This window comes from Chrysemys picta, chromosome 4 (genome assembly GCF_011386835.1).
Source record: "Chrysemys picta bellii isolate R12L10 chromosome 4, ASM1138683v2, whole genome shotgun sequence".
Taxonomy (NCBI): domain Eukaryota; kingdom Metazoa; phylum Chordata; order Testudines; family Emydidae; genus Chrysemys; species Chrysemys picta.
Window position 1 is genome coordinate 10,768,726 of NC_088794.1, and position 19,978 is coordinate 10,788,703.

The 19,978-nt window shown below is 50.4% G+C and overlaps 1 protein-coding gene across 1 annotated transcript; it reads right to left on the minus strand.

Annotated features, from left to right (window-relative positions):
• Positions 1–1,529: 1,529 nt before the first annotated feature.
• On the minus strand, positions 1,530–8,689 carry LOC112060006 (snaclec CHH-B subunit beta-like). Its single transcript, XM_065591278.1, has 6 exons — positions 8,280–8,689; positions 6,319–6,437; positions 5,157–5,303; positions 3,980–4,094; positions 3,052–3,124; positions 1,530–2,370 (listed from the first exon to the last, which is right to left on the minus strand). Exons 1-6 carry the CDS (start codon positions 8,326–8,328, stop codon positions 2,349–2,351), a joined length of 525 nt encoding a protein of 174 aa, XP_065447350.1. The 5' UTR covers positions 8,329–8,689; the 3' UTR covers positions 1,530–2,348.
• Positions 8,690–19,978: the final 11,289 nt, after the last annotated feature.

Below are 19,978 nucleotides of genomic sequence, written 5' to 3' on the forward strand. Positions count from 1 at the left end.
GCCAGCAAGAGGTGCCACTGTGGTGAGTCACGCCTTGGTACAGGGGGCACAAATCAGCCCCACTGGCTTCCTGGAGACTGCTCCAGAGACTGCATTGACTTTCCTGAGGTGCCCCAACCCTGCAGCAGGGCATCTGGGGGGCAGGTGCTGGTTGAGGTGTCCCTCTGCTGCCTGTCAGGGGCCTGGAGCGGAGCCATAGGAGCCCAAGATCCAGCACAGACCTGCCCGGCCGAGCCTGAGGGGGGAGGGATAGCTCAGTGGTTTGAGCATTGGCCTGCTAAACCCAGGGTTGTGAGTTCAATCCTTGAGGGGGGGCATTTAGGGATCTGGGGCAAAACTCTGGTGATTGGTCCTGCTTTGAGCAGGGGGTGGGACTAGATGACCTCCTGAGGTCCCTTCCAGCCCTGATATTCTATGAGTGTGCAGTGCCTCCTTGTGGAGACTCATGGAGTTTAAGGCCTGAAGGGATCATCAGATCATCGAGTCTGAACTCCTGTATATCGCAGGCCCTTAAAGTTCACCCATTTCCCCCTGCCCTGTGCCCAGTAACGACTGTCTGGCTGAAGCATCTTCCCTCAAGGCCTCCCGGCTGGGTTTGAAGGCCCCCTTCCCTTGGCAGGCTGTGCCAGGGTTACTCACCCAGCCTGGCAAACATCCGTGTCTTGTTTCTAACTCGAGTGTGTCATGTGCTGCTTTTCTCCTCCAGGATAGAGAGCCCTGGGGCTGTTCCTCCCTTGGCAGAACTTATACGCTGCATCATGTCAGCTGCAGTCTTCCAATGGCCTGATCCACGTGGGATCCAGGTGGGCTGAGGGGGAGGAACCCCTCGTTTTTCTGCCGTGGAGCAAACGCTGCCTCCCCGCAGGAGAAGAGTCTCCATACGGGGCACCTCGTAACATGAGGCTGTAGGGTTGGGCCTGCAGATTTCACACAGCCCTTAGCCAGGGAAACGCCCCAGTGTCACCGGCTGGAGAAGGGCTCTGGGATTCAGTCCATTGTGGTTATGGTCAAGAGCGGACACAGCCCAACACTTGCCAGCGCAATTCCAGCTCGGGGATTCAGCAGAGCCCCGTCGGGTCGTGCTGGTGACTTGAGATGGGGAATTCCGCTGGGGGAGAGGAGAGAAATCGCCCCGTCCCTTGAAATCTCAGAGAGTCAAGAGGAAATTTGGAACCCTGGCTCATCCCCAAGGCAACGCTGCGAGCGAGCGTTCCACCTGGCAAAGCTGCCGTGGTTTTATACACCTTTCCCCACAAGTTGCTGCCCTTACCGCCCCCAGCTCAGTTTGGGGGTTCAAAACATCAATCATTCAGGAGCAGAACTGAGCCTTACAGACTCCACATTGTCATGGGCATTATTATTTATTAGGTGTATTCTTTATATGGTAGCACCTGAGCGCCCCAATCATGGACCAGGCCCCACTGTGCCAGGCGCTGCACATTATTAGGTGTATTACAGTAGCACCTGGGTGCCCCACTCATGGCCAGGTCCCCACTGTTCCAGGCGCTGTACAATGACTACTACATTCGTTCTCTGGGCAAACAGCTTTTTTATTGATCATTTTGTTTTGGCCCAGAACATTTGTAGGAATGAGCAGGTACATGTATAAAGCAGGAGGAAGAGGAGGGAGAAAGAGAAGCAGGGATCAGAGCAGGGAGCTCTCTAAGCAGATTTGCATGAGCAGAATCGCTGAATGATGCCGTGCCAGTGAGAGCGCAGTGTACAGCTGGGTGGCTCTGGAGTCCAAAGAGACTGTGACCTTTGTTCCCCCGGCCTCCGGCCTGCTGCGGGTTCCCATCGGAAAGTGGCTCCCAGCAGGAGACGCCACCTGGGACCGAGGGGGAATACAGGCGGGTGACACTTTTCAGACCAGCCCCTTTTCTGGTGAAAAATGCAGGTTTGGTGAAACCGAACCATTTGGTGAATTGTTTTGGCTTCACTAAAGTGTATCGGCCAAAACTAAAAACCAACCCAGAAAAATCTAAACCTTTAGCGTCTTTGGTCTGAAACTACTTTTCCTTTTGAAATGGCCTTTAGTCTGATTAAAAACAAACAGAGTTTTAAAATGGTCACAATCCAAACAAAATGTTCATTGGACTCAAAACGATCCCCCCCACCACCACCACATCTCCATTTGCAGAATATTTTTTAAAATAAAATTTCAATTTGTCCTAAAATGAATCCCCTGCCCCCCAAATTTTTCAGAATTCCCAGCAAACCCCCAAAACTGGGTCACAAAAGACGGGATAAGGACACAGCAGTAAATGGTTCCAGATGTGAAGCTACAGCACAGGAAGGTGACGCAGCCTCCACGGCAGGATACAGGTGGCGTCTTCCACCACGTCCTGTTACCTGGAGGGGTCCCCGCAGCTGTGGGCAGTGGCAGAGAGGAAGAGAAACAGCTGTTGGTTGTGATGCTCAGATGTGGATGGGACCTTTCCCCTCTAGCCGGTACTGGCTCTGATCTGGTGCCCGTGGGGCAGGGAATGGGGTATAGGGCTTTTCCCCTCTAGGGACACCAGTTCTGATCTGGCCCCAGAGAGGGGGGACTGGGACATGGGGCCTTTGCCCTGTAGGGGGTGCTAGCTCCAATGTGGCCCCAGGGAAGTGGTCCTGGTGGGTTGAGGGGGTCAGGGACGGGGATACGGGGCCTTTCCCATCGAAGGCTCTAGTGCCAGTATGGCCAGTTTCAGGTCAGCGGTAACTAAAGGTGCTCCTGTGGATCTCAGCCTGGGAGGAAGGTGCCCGTCTCTCAGGAGTCACCCACCCATGGGCCCGAGGAGCCCTGGAGACTAAGCTCCCCAGAGCCGTCGCTTCCCGAGCAGCCGGTGTGCAGGCAGGACGCTGCCATCGCTGTATGTGGCGCTCACTGGGACAGAGACTGTGTCTTCCTACGTGTACAGTGGCTGGCCCAGTCTGAGCACAACTGACATATAAACAACAACAGGGCCCCGTGGGTGCCCGAACAGTCACCGGGACACCGTCAGCCACTGCTAGAGTTCGCCTGTCCGGAGAATAGCCCGCCCTGGTGGGAGCGAAGCTGGATGGTACCTGTTCCGCAGGGTGTATTTGCAAACGAACGGGAAAGACCAGCTGGGGCCATAGTCGTTCCAGGTGACGAAGCCTAAAAGAGACGGAGTCAGAAGGAATCAACCCAGGAACAAACCGCCCGCTGGCAGGAACGGGCACTTCCAGGACTAGGAAAGTCATCTGCATGTGAGAGCGAATGTGAGTTCTCTACCTGTGCAGGCATCTGTACAGTCAAGACTGGGGTGATAGATAGATAGATAGATAGATAGATAGATAGAGGGGGCGTTTGGGGATAGATAGATAGATACTGGAAAACACTAGTGGGAACTTAGATGAGGCATGAAAAGAAAGGCTGAGTGCAATATTGCCCTGGTCCATTGCCGCCTTGCATCTTGGGTCATCAGTTTCTCCGGTGCAAATTGGGTGTAAAGCTCTCTTTGCACCCACGTAGCTCTGGTAGACCTGACGGCACATGGGGCAGGCCGGAGCTGCTCCCAGCCCGAGGGGATCACACACTGTTCCGTTTGTGGAGTTCACTTTGAAAGTGGGTCATAATGCATTGGAGTTGTCAGTCCTCTGGCACTGATCGGGGTGTATTGGGGAGGGCTGTCCCCAGGAAACTAGGGGAGGGCTTTTGTTTGGATTGGGCTGGTTTTGGAGTGGGGGAGGCCGGGGTTGTCTTCCTCCGAAGCATTTGGCGTAAGCCAGAGGCAGCGGCAGAGGTAGGTAGGCCAGTGGACCGAGCTGCTAGGGCAGGGGCAGGGGACCAAACCAGACAGCTCAATGATTTGATCGGATGGTGCAGCCAACCAGCAGGAACTGAATCTGGGCAATGTTCTTCTGGCGAGAGACAGGGGGTCGAGATAATGAGCCAGCCCTGACCAAACCGAGCCACCAAGCATCTGCCCCCCCCATGCCCCAACACACAGCCCCGGGACAAAGCTCCCACCGTTTTCCAGGGTCCAAGAGCCCAGGTAGTTTTCTTCCGGGAGACCATCGGGCTGGTCTGCAGGAAATGTCCGGAAATTGTATTTGGAACCATCCGTCCACATGAAAGACCCCTCCTAGAGAAAGGGTGACAGTGTTAGTGACTGAACCGGGGGCCAGGAGCACTGCGGGGAGAGGGATGGAGCAATAGTCACTAAGGGATCAGCACTGTCACTAGCCCCTAATATCCCAGCTGTGGAGGCCTCTTCCTCACTGCAGCCCTCTCCAGCACTGACAGCGTCAGCCTCACACCACCCCGGGGAGTGGGGAAGGGTCCGCCCCGTGTTACAGACAGGGGAACTCAGCACAAGGTAGATTAAGTGACTGCGCCAAGGTCACACAGGGAGACAGTGGCAGACCCAGGAACTGAACTCAGGACTCCCAAGTCCCCGTGCGCTGCCCTAAGCGCTGGGCCGTCCTTCTGTCTGTGGGGCTGGCAGAGTGAGCAGCGCCCACCTGGCTTGGAATCAGCTCTGTCATAACCCTCACCCGCAACCCTAAGCTGGCACCGCGTTCACCTTCGCGTGCCAGTGTCACCTCCACTTTGGGATCGCACCAGCCTCCACCAGATCCCAGCACATCTTCCCCACTTGCAGCAGCCACGCCACGCCCAGCCCCAGCTCTCCCCAAGCTCAGGCCTGGTTCTTGGAGAGTGAACGTCAGCTGGAGTGTGGAGGTGACAAAACAGCTGTAGTTTCCACTGCACCTTTTCTACGCCCTGTATCCCAGCATGCTTTGCAGCTGAGGGACAGTAACACCTACCTCTTCTCTAGCACTTTTCATCAGTAGAGCTCAAAACTCTTCACAAAGCAGGTCAGTAGCGTTACCCAAATTTTACAAATGGGGAAACTGAGGCACTAGGAGAGGCTGGGACTTGCCTAAAGCCACCCCAGCAGCAAAGCCAGGAATAGAACTGAGGACTCCTGGGGCCTAATCCAGGCAAACACTCTTTGCTCTACATCAGATTGAAATAACAAGCCCCCAATGTAAGACGCAGGGAACCAAATTCTGCCCTCAACCCCACGATGTCCCCCTGGTATAAGTGGAAATGCCAGTCTGACCCTCCATCCCTGGCGATTGCGCTGAAGGTGCAGTTGCTCTGATGGCGGGTTGTGCCAGACGGGTGAGGCAGGAGCTACCTTGAAAGTGTCATGTGCGCCGATCCAGTAGGCCTGCCCTTTAGTGTAATCCAGGGGCTTGCCCATCAGGTGAAAGATGAAGTCATTTTCCTCTGCACTGTGGATGGAGGCCAGATGGGAATTCCTGCTGTGGCTTTGACACGCCACCTGAAAAGGCACCGCAAGGACAAATCACACAAGGCTTCACCCAGCGCACCTGACCCAAAACGCTTAGAAATCAATGGAAAAACGCCTGTTGACATCAGTGGGTTAGAGCCCTAGAGAAGGGGGGTGGTCTGGTCGTTGAGGCAGTGGGCTAACCATGAAGTGGCTATTAGCCAGGATGGGTAAGGAATGGTGTCCCTAGCCTCTGTTTGTCAGAGGGTGGAGATGGATGGCAGGAGAGAGATCACTTGATCATTGCCTGTTAGGTTCACTCCCTCGGGGGCACCTGGCATTGGCCGCTGTCAGCAGACAAGATAGTGGGCTGGATGGACCTTTGATCTGACCCAGTACAGCCATTCTTATGTTCTTATGTAAGAGAGCTGGGCCGAATTCCCAGTTCTGCCACACACTCACCAGGTGGCCTTGGGCAAGTCTCTTAACTTCTCAGACCTTGGTTTCCCCCACAGGGAGGGGACTAATCCATTTGCTACAGTGAAAGACGCACCCCTCCCATGGCTGTAGTAAGTGTCTATGCTAGAGCAGCACACCTGCAGTGGTGCCATTATAGCATGTGCCAGAATGGGGAAGGGGGGGGTCAAGGGGCAATTCCCCACCCTCTTTTAAAAGTGGGGGGAAGAGGCAACGTGGGAGCTGGGCTTCGAGGAAAGAGGCAGCACTTGGGCGTGGCCTGGGGGAAGGGGCAGCACAGGGGCAGGGCCTATTGGGAAGGGGCGGTGTGGGGGTGGGGCCACTGTTCAGGCGCCTCCCAACATGTGCCCTAAGGAGGATTTCCTGTCCCCTACCTCTCTCCCTGCTCAGCAAATATGACCAGCTGTTAATACTCCCTTTACAAAGGAAGTCAGTATCTTTATCCCTATTTTACAGATGGGAAAACTGAGTCACAGAAAAGGAAGTGACTTGCTCTAGCTCACCCAGCAAACCAGTGCTGGGAATAGAATCCAGCTCTCCTATGTCTCTGGCCAAGGCTCTTTCCACTAGGCCCTGCTATCAGACTTGCCTCAGCTTCGTGCCAGTTTGTCGGTTCCATCACAGCCTTATAGCAGGAGCCTTGATACTGCACCCAGCCTTCGTCACAAAAGCCGCGGGCGCAGAGACAGTTCTCCTGGGAGCAGGCACCTAGTATCAAGAGAAGGAACCAGATATGAAATGCGCGCGAGAGAGAATAAAACATCAGTGCAGCAAGTTTCACCCATCGATCCCAAAGGCAGGCAAGTATTACACCAGTTTCTCATTGCAGGAGAAATCAGTGACACAGAGTCTGAGTAGTTTCTTAGTGCAACTTGTTTATTACATTTTATGCACCAGTCCTGGACAGGGCCGGCTCTGGCTTTTTGGCCACCCCAAGCAAAAAAAAAAAAAAAAAAAAAAATGGGGCGGCCAGAATAGCAAAGCAAAACAAAAAACAAAAACCTGTAGCGCGGCCAGAGCGCGGATGCAGGGGGACCGGCTGGGGGGGATGGGAGGGGGAGGGAGAGGGAGCAGGCGGGAGAGAGAGAAGGGGGCAGTCAGGGCTACAGCAGGGGCGCTGCCACGCGGCCCCTCCCGCTGCGCCGCCTCCTGCCGCCTGCCGCGAGGGCTCCGCTCCAGTTGGCGGGGAGGGAAGGAAGAGGACTGCCCTGCAGGGTGCTCTGGTTCTCTGTGCCGCTGCCCCCTATAGGGCAGCCGGAGCAGAACAAAAAAAAAAAAAGCGGACGTGCCGCCCTAGGATTGGGCAGAATGCCGCCTTGAACAATCTGCCGCCCCAAGCACCAGCTTGCTCAGATGGTGCCTGGAGCCGGCCCTGGTCCTGGAACAGAGATGGTCAGAAACAGCACACATCCAAGTCCCTCTGTCAGGGATCTCAGGCTATGCACCAATGCCAGGTTTCCAGGGAACAACAAACCTTCCTGCCCTTTGGAACAGTCCACCTCCCCACCCCCCAATAAATTGCATTCCAGAACAGTATGTCTGCCAAGACTGTACACTGGCTCACACGCTAAGACCCAGTAAGATTGTGTGTAACAGCACAAGCATAGCAGTATCATTACCCTCATGCAGGGAGAAGAGTGAGCTAGGGGTTGCTATAATTGTTCACAATTTTCACTGATTGCTTCATTTACCAATAGTAGTTTTTCATACATGATAATTATTAATACGGCAGCCGCATTTTGCCTGGTGCTTTACAACAAATGAAAAAGAAGGGGTCCCTTGCTTAAAAACGACACGGGAGAAACATAAACGGTGGTGATAGCCAAGATTCATAGCTGCCAAGGCCAGAAGGGACCATCCTGATATCTAGTGTTACCGCAGATAACACAGGCCAGAGAATTGCCCCCAAATAATCCCTACAGCCGATCTTTTGGAAAAATCCCATCTTGATTTTGAAATGGCCAGTGATGGAGACTCCATCACGACCCGAGGAAGAGGGGGACGGACAAGAGATGAGGGTGAAAGGAAATTAAAATACTGCGAACCACATTATTTAAGGTTAACTTACGGCCGCACCCCTGGGGAAAGCTGAAAGTTGGTGCCTAGGCCAAGGGCTGGATGCAGCTGGACGGGGAAGTGCAAGGAAATAATTCAAACCTATTGTCAGCAGGTTGGGCAGGGATCTCAGCATGCCAGTGGGCCGGCTGGTGTCAAGTTTGTGTAGCCATCGCGGCAGAGGAAAGGTTTGAAGGAGGATGAGGAGTTGGTTTTGTGGATGTGTACAGGGACTTCCTCCCAAGCATGGGGGGGGGGGTATCCTGGGAGAAAGCACCTTCTCTCCAGACTGGGGTGAGCGGAGGGGTCAGACTCCAGGGGCCTCAGTCCTTGGGGTCTTTGCCAAACCCAGCAATGGGGAGCAATGAGTGCTGATGCAGCAGCGGGGGCATGCAGTGAAGACCCCTCTCCCCGCTGATTCCACAAGGTCGAGCGGTGGCACCTATGGAACGGGGCGGGGGAGGGTTAGCAGCAAGGAAGCACAACCCAACTCACCCCAGGCAATGAAGATGAGCACGAGGTAGAGGGATGTCCTGGGATCCATCTCTGGTGAGGATGGGGGTCAGCAGGCAAATCCCAACTGCCCCGCTGGCTAGTGGAGACTCCCCTCGGGTTGGGCTTTTGGGCTTTGCTCACGGCAGAATGATCAGGGCACAGGTGGATGCAGGAACTCCTTTGGGTCAGTGACTCATCACGGGGAAATCCCGCTCCTCTGACTTGCCTTTATGTTCCTGCTGTGTCCCTTCTGGCTCCAGCAGCCCGGTTTAACCCTCTCTCCACGCGGAGGCCAGGGGAGTAAGTCCTGCAGCTGCTCACTTTATTGTGCTTGGACCAATGTACTAGTGGTCTTCAGGCAGGGAACTGGCCACATGGGAGACAGAATGCACAAGGAAATCTCCCTGGGACCTGAGCATTAGCCACCCCACATCCCGCAATTCCGTTCTTTGCCACTAGCAGAGGGCAGAGTGGCTGCACAGGTGGAAAGGAGAGAAAGCAGAAAAGAAGAGGGCAGAATTTGTCTGTGGAGCGATCTAGGTGTGGGAGCTCAAGAAGCCACCAACAGCTTCTGATGCTCCTAAATTATCAGAAAAATTAAAGGGCCTTCTATGACCCACTCTATTAATTCACCCACTCTATTAATCTCAATACATTCCTAATACTTATACCACATAAGATTGGGGTTTTTAAAATGTCTTCTTTCAGAAAGGCAGTGTTGCCCAGTGGCTAAGGCACTAGACTGAAATTCAGGAAACCTGGATTAGGAATATAGGAGCACAGGAATGGCCGGACTGGCTCGGTCTCCTGTCAACATCAGTGGCCAGTATCAGATTCTGAGGAAGAAGCTGTAAGGACCTTTCAGGAGGAGATGTGGGGTAATCTTAGGTCTCATCCTGGTCTCCAGTAGTTAGAGATCGCCTTAAACCCCGAAGCAGGAGGTTTAATATCTCTGCCACAATTTTTGTTGTCATTAATTATAATTCTGAATGTTCTTGTTATCTGTTGAAATGGCCAGTCACCTTTTCAATCTTGCTATTTTCTTGGTCTCAACAATATCCTGTGGCAGTGAGTTCCACAGGTTAATCCTGAATTGTGTGGGGGGGGAAGTACTTCCTGTTATGAGTTTTGAATTTCCCACCTCCCAGTTTCACACTGACTGTTCCCTTTTCCTTGTGTTAGGAGACAGGGAGAACAACACCCCCAACTTCCCTTCTGTAGGCCACTCAGTATTTTATAAGCTTCCATCCTGTCCCCTCCTTCTCATCCCCTCTCTAAGGTAACAATCCCCCATCTTTTAAAACTCTCTTCAGAGGAGATTTTTTTCCAACCTCTGGATTTTTCTCATTGCCCTTCTCTGCTGCACCTGGTATTCAGATGCGGCCACACCACTGACTGGTATAGAGGCACTATCATAGTCCGTGTAGTATTCCCTATCCCATTTCTTATGCATCCCAATATCTTTTTTGCTTGTTTGACTGCAGCTGCGCGCTGAGGGTTTTCACTGCGCTGTCTGTATCGATGCCCAGGTCCCTCTCCTGAGTTGGCACAGTTCATTTAGACCCCAGGACGGTGCAGGAGTGGTTTAACTTTTCCCCTCCAGCATGCATTACAGTACTTTGCATTTGTCAACAGCGTCTGTAGTGACTCTTTTGAGGGACTTTGTCAAAGGCCTTTGGGCAGGCTGAAGTCTGGAATCCGTTTCTAGCTCTGCTACTGACCTGCTGGGGAGTTGAGTAAGTCCCGTCCCAGCCCATCTGCCCTTTGACAGTTGTTTGTTTAGGCAGGTTTTCCAAACCTCGAATCATTCTTGTAGCTCTTCTCCACCCTTCTGCCCATCCTTTCTGATGTGGGGACAGCAGACTTGAACAGCTGTGCAGAAAGAGCAGGATCGCCGTGAGCCCAGAGCGAGGGACCGTTTCTCTCTCAGCTTCAGTGTCTCAAGTATGGTGTCAGTTTTGGATTTGCTGCAAGGTGTTGTCCCACCGTAAGTTTCCTTTCACAAGCTCTACTCTATGTATAAGAAGTACACGCCTGCCCAATTAACATGACTGGACCCTAGACTTTTCTGCAAGGCACTATTTAAAAAGCCTGGGTCTTGAGTGAAAATGATTACAAACTGAGGTTCACCAAGGTGTGTTTTAGACCTGGCGTGTTTGCAGAGTTTGAGCAGATAATGAAGTCTGATCCAGACCATGTGGCAGAACTGGATAAACAAGTCACTGACGGAAGTAGCTGGAAAAGTTCCGCGGTGTTCTCTCTCTCTCTGGGATTAAGTTGAAAAACAAAAATAAATCTCTCTCAAAGGGTATCCTGACACATTGACGGGAAACCTCGATTTGAAACTAGCTGCAGGCCCGTGCGGTCACACGGGTTTGATTTGTAAAGACGTGGGTAAAAAAAGCTGAAAATGGCTGAGAACTTAAAAACTGGCTAACAGCTGCAAATCCCCGTGATTCTTGAACCTATAAACAAAAGGAGAACTCACCACCATGTTTGTAGCTGTTTCCATGGCTTCACACGCAGTCAGGCAGTCTAGGCTTCTGATGACACACAGACCGAGTGACAAGCCTGGGATCTTATTATAGAGATGTCCCTTTGGGCCAAAGTGTTTGTCTGTGTTTAGTGGCGTCATGGACTAGAAAGTAACTAAATGTAACAGTGTGTCAGTGTCAGGTTCAGGAGAGTCGGGGCAGGTCTACGCTTACAATGCTGCATCGGCGCAGCTGCACGGCTGGAGCACTGACGTGAAGACGCTCCTATACCCAAAAGGCAGTAGCTACGTCGATGGGAGAAGTTCTGCTGCCACCTTAGTGCTGTCTACACGGGCGATTGGCTCGGTATAACTGCATCACCCAGGGGATGAAATCAGGGGTGGGAGTGACGTAGTTATGCCACTGTAGGTCTGTAGTGTAGACCTGGCCTCAGTTAACCCTTTGTCAATCTGTACAAAAAGAAAGCTAAGAAGAGAGCCATGGAGAAGGTGGTGAGACACTGAAAAGCAAGAAAGCGGATTGAGGGGGAAACGAGCTGAGGACTTGCTATTCTATGAAACACAGACCTGCAATAATGCGATGGGTCAGGTTAAAACCTCATTGAAGCCGATGGGCGTGAACGCACCGTTCATTTAAGACGGCTGTAAGAGACAGTTACGGAGCCCCACCTAAAACAAGGCATAGTGGAGTCTGCCCAGTAACAAGCGCTGTGTGGTCAGGGGTTCGACGGGCTGTTGTTTGACTCTGTCTGTGTGTGTGTGTGAGAGAGACAGACAAGCTGAGGTGCCTTTGGCATAAGACAGTCCCCAGGTATGAGTGCGAGGGGGGTGAGGTTAGTGGGAAAAATCACCAAAGTGGCATCCCAAAGTACTTAAACACTAAGAAAACTATCACTAATGCTAAAAACTACCATGAAACCAGGTATATGCTAACTAGCAGCAAGAATAAAACAGTGTTTTTTTGCTAAGTTTGGAAACTGCGTCACAAGGGACAAGAGAACGGCAGACGCTCCGACTCGGACCATGTGGCAGTGAGAAGGAATTGAAGGCGCGGCCAGTCAGCCCCGCTCCTTGGCCGAACCCATGAGGTCGAAACCATGGACTTGTACAAGGGCGCATGCGCAGACCAACAGACACTACTATTTGAACAGCTCCGGCTCCGGGCACCTGGCGCATACCCCTCCAGGGGAATACAATTGGGGCCATCACTCGAAGAAAAAGCAGAGGAAGCAAGCAAAGCATCAGCAGTGAGAATGGGGAGGCCCTGTGTCAGAGACCAGGACATGGGCGGTTGTGCCTAGTGGTGGGAGCAGGAGTCAGGCCTAGTGGTTGGAGCAGGAGTCAGTGGGCAGGAAGAGGAGCCCAACGTCAGAACTGGAGTCAGAGGCCAGATGTCAGAGCTGAAGTCAGAAATTGGAGCCGATGGTCAGGACCAGGTTACCCGCGAAGCGGATCTGGGTGTGAGGCAGAAGTAGGGCTGGGAACAAACAGTGACAGGAGAGAGCACCAGCACTGGGCAAATGCTCGTGTGAGCAGCTGCTGGCTTTAAGAGCACAGCCCGCAGGCTTCCTCAGCCAGTCAGATGGGGCCCACGGCCAGGCGGTCTAGCGGACGCAGCTCATTAGGCTGTCAGTACAACTTGAGATCAAATCAGCTTCAGCAATCCAGACTTCTTTACTCCATTACCTTGTTCTGCATGCAACCACATTATTTTACTTTAAAACCTTACCCTACCGAGAATATGTGACCTTTTAGCCAACCGCTCTTTGCTCTGGCCAGGTACAGATAGTTGGTGGGATTCAGGTTTCCTCGGTTCAGGGGGTGTGGGTCAGACGGTCAAGGAGAACCACATCCTACACCAAGACACACACACACACACCTGAGGCTCTACACATTTATTCTTATCTGCCCGCCGTGTTTTGAAGCAGGTCAACCAATCAGGGCCAAAATCTTTAATGTGATTAGAGTTGTCGCTTTGGCTGTATAATTCGTGCTTACTTATTTTCTTGTAGCCAATTGTCGTTTTAGTTTTATAAGTTATGCACAAGGAGATAACTTATGTCCATATAGCCCATTGTCTCAACTGTGGTTTGTCTAATAGCCAAATGTTCTAAATATGGTCAATGCGGGCTAGACACGCTGTGCCCGCGGGGGGTGGGGGGGTACAACTTATCTCACTTTATAGGAGTTAGCATAATGGGGTAGCAGAGTGTTTTGGCTACAAGTCTGTTTCCTTTTGCAAAGCTTGCTTCTTAAAGCTAATTTTACAAGGCTCGCTTTGTGAAGCTTCCGGAAGTTTTAGGCCGAATACTGACAATACTATTGTTCTTTTTAAGCTTGACAACACTCTTGTTCAAATTAATCACATATGTGTCCTCCCCTTTAGCTTGTGCCCTCCCAGTATGGGGAGGCACCAGTCGTCTATACAAGCGGCACAGCTGTACCGATGCCCCTGCGCCGCTGTAAGCTCCCTCGTGTAGCCACTCTATGCCAACGGAAGAGAGATCATCTGTCAACATCATAAAACCGGCTGAACGAGCAGCACCAGCATTGTTGGCGGGAAAGTATCTCCCACCCACATAGCGCTGTGCGCACAAGCGCTTATACCAGCAACACTTGTGTTACTCTGGGGGTGGGGGGGGGGGGGGAAGTGTTTTTCACAAACTTGAGCAACAGAAGTTTTGCCAACATAAGTGCTAGTGTAGACATGGCCCTAGAGAAGAAGATTCATTTCATCATGGGGGTAGCCATGAAACCCCAGTTCCACGCTGAGATCATCGAATCATAGAATCAGAGAATATCAGGGTTGGAAGGGACCTCAGGAAGTCATCTCGTCCAACCCCCTGCTCAAAGCAGGACCAATCTCCAACTAAATCATCCCAGGCAGGGCTTTGTCAAGCCTGACCTTAAAAACCTCTAAGGAAGGAGATTCCACCACCTCCCTAGGAAACCCATTCCAGTGCTTCACCACCCTCCTAGTGAAAAAGTTTTTCCCAATATCCAACCTAAACCTCCCCCACTGCAACTTGAGACCATTACTCCTTGTTCTGTCATCTAGTACCACTGAGAACAGTCTAGAACCATCCTCTTTGGAACGCCCTTTCAGGTAGTTGAAAGCAGCTATCAAATCCCCCCTCATTCTTCTCTTCTGTAGACTAAACAATCCCAGTTCCCTCAGCCTCTCCTCATAAATCATGTGCTCCAGGTCCCTAATAATTTTTGTTGCCCTCCGCTGGACTCTTTCCAATTTTTCCACATCCTTCTTGTAGTGTGGGGCACAGTATTCCAGATGAGGCCTCACCAATGTCAAATACAGGGGAATGATCACGTCCCTCGATCTGCTGGCAATGCTTCTACTTATACAGCCCAAAATGCCGCTAGCCTTCTTGGCAACAAGAGCACACTGTTGACTCATATCCAGCTTCTCGTCCACTGTGACCCCTAGGTCCTTTTCTGCAGAACTGCTGCCTAGCCACTCGGTCCCTAGTCTGTAGCAGTGCATGGGATTCTTCCGTCCTAAGTGCAGGATTCTGCACTTGTCCTTGTTGAATCTCATCAGATTTCTTATGGCCCAATCCTCTAATTTGTCTAGGTCCATCTGTATCCTATCCCTACCCTCCAGTGTATTTACCACTCCTCCCAGTTTAGTGTCATCTGCAAACTTGCTGAGGGTGCAGTCCACGCCAGCCTCCAGATCATTAATGAAGCTATTGAACAAAACCAGCCCCAGGACCAACCCTTGGGGCACTCCGCTTGATACCGGCTGCCAACTAGACATGGAGCCATTGATCACTACCCGTTGAGCCCGACGATCTAGCCAGCTTTCTATCCACCTTATAGTCCATTCATCCAGCCCATACTTGTTTAACTTGCTGGCAAAAGTACTGTGGGATACCGTATCAAAAGCTTTGCTAAAGTCAAGGAATAACACGTCCACTGCTTTCCCCTCATCCACAGACCCAGTTATTTCCTCATAGAAGGCAATTAGGTTAGTCAGGCATGACTTGCCCTTGGTGAATCCATGCTGACTGTTCCTGATCACTTTCCTCTCCTCTAAGTGCTTCAGAATTGATTCCTTGAGGACCTGCGCCATGATTTTTCCAGGGATTGAGGAGAGGCTGACTGGCCTGTAGTTCCCCGGATCCTCCTTCTTCCCTTTTTTAAAGATGGGCACTACATTAGCCTTTTTCCAGTCATCCGGGACCTCCCCCGATCGTCATGAGTTTTCAAAGATAATGGCCAATGGCTCTGCAATCACATCCGCCAACTCCTTTAGCACCCTCGGATGCAGTGCATCCGGCCCCATGGACTTGTACTCGTCCAGCTTTTCTAAATAGTCCTGAACCACTTCTTTCTCCACAGAGGGCTGGTCACCTCCTTCACATGCTGTGCTGCCCAGTGCAGTAATCTGGAAGCTGACCTTGTTCGTGAAGACAGAGGCAAAAAAAGCATTGAGTATATTAGCTTTTTCCACATCCTCTGTCACTAGGTTGCCTCCCTCATTCAGTAAGGGGCCCACACTTTCCTTGACTTTCTTCTTGTTGCTAACATACCTGAAGAAACCCTTCTTGTTACTCTTAACATCCCTTGGTAGCTGCAACTCCAAGTGTGATTTGGCCTTCCTGATTTCACTCCTGCATGCCTGAGCAATATTTTTATACATCTCCCTGGTCATTTGTCCAATCTTCCACTTCCTGTAAGCTTCTTTTTTGTGTTTAAGGTCAGCAAAGATTTCGCTGTTAAGCCAAGCTGGTCGCCTGCCATATTTACTATTCTTTCTACACATCGGGATGGTTTGTTCCTGCAACCTCAATAAGGATTCTTTAAAATACAGCCAGCTCTCCTCGACTCCTTTCCCCCTCACATTATTCTCCCAGGGGATCCTGCCCACCAGTTCCCTGAGGGAGTCAAAGTCTGCTTTTCTGAAGTCCAGGGTCCGTATTCTGCTGCTCTCCTTTCTTCCTTGTGTCAGGATCCTGAACTCGACCATCTCATGGTCACTGCCTCCCAGGTTCCCATCCACTTTTGCTTCCCCTACTAATTCTTCCCTGTTTGTGAGCAGCAAGTCAAGAAGAGCTCAGCCCCTAATTGGTTCCTCCAGCACTTGCACTAGGAAATTGTCCCCTACACTTTCCAAAAACTTCCTGGATTGTCTGTGCACCGCTGTATTGCTCTCCCAGCAGATATCAGGGTGATTGAAGTCTCCCATGAGAACCAGGGCCTGCGATCTAGCAACTTCTGCTAGTTGCCAGAAGAAAGCCTCGTCCACCTCATCCCCTTGGTCTGGTGGTCTATAGCAGACTCCCACCATGACATCTCCCTTGTTGCTCACACTTCTAAACTTAATCCAAAGACTCTCAGGTTTTTCTGCAAATTCATACCAGAGCTCTAAGCAGTTATACTGCTCTCTTACGTACAATGCAACTCCCCCACCTTTTCTGCCCTGCCTGTCCTTCCTGAACAGTTTATATCTATCCATGACAGTACTCCAGTCATGCGAGTTATCCCACCAAGTCTCTGTTATTCCAATCACATCATAGTTCCTTGACTGTGCCAGGACTTCCAGTTCTCCCTGCTTGTTTCCCAGGCTTCTTGCATTTGTGTATAGGCACTGAAGATAACTCGCTGATCGTCCTGCTTTCTCAGTATGAGGCAGGAGTCCTCCCCTCTTGCACTCTCCTGCTCGTGCTTTCTCCCGGTATCCCATTTCCCCACTTACCTCAGGGCTTTGGTCTCCTTCCCCCGGTGAACCTAGTTTAAAGCCCTCCTCATTAGGTTAGCCAGTCTGCTTGCGAAGATGCTCTTCCCTCTCTTCATTAGGTGGAGCCCATCTCTGCCTAGCACTCCTCCTTCTTGAAATACCATCCCATGGTCAAAGAATCCAAAGCCTTCTCTCCGACACCACCTACATAGCTATTGGGGTCTGGATCTCTCCAATGCCCCAGTAAAACTCTGGGTCTGTGGTAGAGCTGTGAGGATGGGCTCTCTTCACACAAGGGGCCATTCTTGTCTAAACCAGCCAAGGCAGGTAACGTTTTGGTGGAAGCCCATGTTAACGTTGTGGCCGCATTTCTTGGGATCCAATGTTGGGTTACATTCACAGGGCTCACCAGCACAGTGTCGGCTGCTTCGAACGTCTGTTTTCACATGGCCTAATGCAAGGTCAGGCATCTAGGCATAGGTCAGATGGAGACAACGGCTGGACTGGGTCATGGAAAGCAGCGGCACTGAAAAGGACTTCAGGCTCATGGTAGACAATCAGCTGAACATGAGCTGCCAGGGGAATGCTGTAGGCAAGAAGGCAAACGCAAACCTTGGCTGTATAAGGGAATATCAACTTGGAGAAGGGAGGTGGTGTTACTTTGTGCATTAGCGAGACCATGACTAGATACTGCGTCCACTTCTGGCGTCCCCACGAAGGATGTTGAAAAATTGGAAAGGGTTCAGAAAAGAGCTACAAGAGTGATCGGAGGTCTGTCAAATCTTATAGGGTGTGTCTGCACAGCCAGCAGCCAGGAGCCTCCGAGCCCCAGGTCAACAGACTTGGGCTCGCACGATGGTGCTAAAAAAGCTGTGTAGACAGCAGTGTTCAGTTGCGGCTCGGGCTCTGAAGCCCTCCCCACTCCCTAAGTTTCTGAGCCCAAGCTCCAGACAAAGTGACAACATCTGCACAGCTGTTTTCCGTGCCATAGCAAGACCCCTGCGAACCCAAGTCTGTCAACTCGGAGGCTCGCTGTCATGGGCTGCGTAGACATGCAAGTAGCGCAATCTATCTTGTTTATCCCCAAGAAGGTTAAGAGGTGACTTGATCGTGGTCTGTAGATACCTACATGGGAAGATGATTTCTTTTATGTGATTATTTAAAAAAAAATCATAAAGAAACAAATCACAAGAAATACCGAAAGGTAAATGACTTACAGCTTATATATGCTATCAAATACCCCACATTTCACAGGATAGCCAATGAAATTATGCAATTACTCAATTTTACAGCTTGTTGAAACTGCAAGACCAGAGAATGCAAACATCAATGATATTACGTATCAGCTTGGAGCAGAAGAGATGAGTCGAATCAGTAAGTTAGTCACAGTAACTGATTACGTTTGTAAGTGCATGTAGGGCAGATATAATGATGGGGAACTAAGCTCGACATAAAACATAACCGAGAAGGTACTCAGTTCCTTCTGCTTCTTGTGACTTTTGGAACAGATGCGCTTCCTCATCAACTTTGACATGCAAGTGAGCTTGAAACCTTATAAAACATTTGAGCATCCCCAAGAACAGTTCGTCCCTGCCCCCCCACGAGCTAGTTGCATTATTTTTTCGATTACAGTAAATCTGAGAAATACAACAGCCAGTCCTACCTCAGTGCAGGGGACTGGACTTGATGACTTCTTGAAATCCTTTCCAGCCCTCCATTTCTACAAGACTGCCATTAGTAGCTTAAAAGTATTTGACGGCTTCAAGTCAACAGCCTGTCACTATTCAGCAAAGCAAATACTAAGCACACGCTTACATCTGAGGGTCACGCTTTATAGTGAGTTACATTTATAAATGGTTTCAAAGGGGTTATAAAGGCATAATAGATGTTATAAGCATGCTACAGACCTGAGTAGCATGTGTTATAGATGGCTACAAGCACATCAGTATAAGGTGTCATAGAATGGTTATAAGCCATGGTCATACACAACTTTTTGTAACTATCCATTAACTGTTTATTAAAACATCTGTCAAGGCTGAATCTCAACTCTGTCACGCCGAGTGCGGAAGTGGGGCCCGCAAGGATCTTAAAAATTAATACTGACCACCCCAGGCTTGCATTAAACTCCCAAGGTTACAGCTTTTCTCTGACCTTGGCTTGGTAAATGCTGCCACCACCCAAATGCAAAAACCCCCTTTGAACCCAGGAAGGAGCACTTGGGAATTCCTCCCTGTGGGGCACCCTCAAGCCCTTTCACCCCCACTCTGGGGAAGAGCTGAGAAAGGAAACAAAAGAAATTAGCTGTGGCTACCAGCTAATTAAACAACCTGCACAAACCTCTTCGGACACCAAAAATCCAATCCTGTTCTTAAACCAGGTAAATTTTATTAAAAACAAAAAGACAGAAAATACATTTAGGCTTTTGCTAGATTTGAAAAGAGCAATTCCAAAAATCAAGCACTCAAAATAGCTTTCTTGAGGGTTCAGCTTAAAGGTTTCAAGCAAACAAAAGCATCTGGGGTTAGCACAGAGGAGATCCACAAGCCAAAAGGAAGAAAATAACCTGATCATGTCTAGCTAAACACTCTGATCTACTTACATATGTGGAGTTCAGAGAAGTAGTTCTAGGCGGGATCTGATGATTTGTGATCATACCTGGCTTAGCTGCTGATAGCACGGCTGCTCTGTCCCTCCAGCCCAGAGAACAACAGACAAAGGCAAAGTTTCTTTCCCAATTTTAAAAAGTTCTACCTTCCCATTGGCTCTTTTGGTCAGGTGCCCACTTTTTTCCCTCTTTACCTGGGGGACTTTTTAACTCTTTACAGGTAAAGCAAGTAAAGAACAGCTACCAAGAGGGATTTTACAGCTAACTGGCTGGCTGGGTGTCCATCCAAGGGAGCTATCCCCCCACTTTATTTATCATAACATCTATTACTTGTTTGTTGAATCTTTATGATGGAACCGTACTATAAAGAAACTTTCAGCATGCTGGGCAGGGGTCGCTTGCTGGAGGATTCTCTGCGACTTGAAGTCTTTAAATCATGATTTGGGAACTTCAGCAGCTGCGTCAAGGGAGAGAATTATTCCAGGAGTGGGTGGGTCAGCTTTGGTGGCCTGCATCATGCGGGAGGTCAGACTAGATGATCATAATGGTCCCTTCTGACCTTAAAGTCTATGAGTCTATGAACACAGAATGATACAACGTAGCTAATTCAGCAACTCCAAACCTGATTGTGAAGAGGGTCGGTTTTGATGAGTCTCCCGACTCAAAACATTTGGGAAGAAACAAGTTGCCGAATAGTCAAAATTTCTGCATATTCTAACTGGAAATTTTTTTGGGGGGGGGGCAAGGTGGGGGGAAGGGTTGAGTCAAAACGACTTTTTGCTTCAAGATTTTTAGTAACTTTAGACTGAAAAATGTTGACGCTGACACAAAATGTTTCAGTTGACCCAGAACAAATTGGTTTTTGGTTTCCTAAAGTCAGAGCTAGGCATAAGCAGACG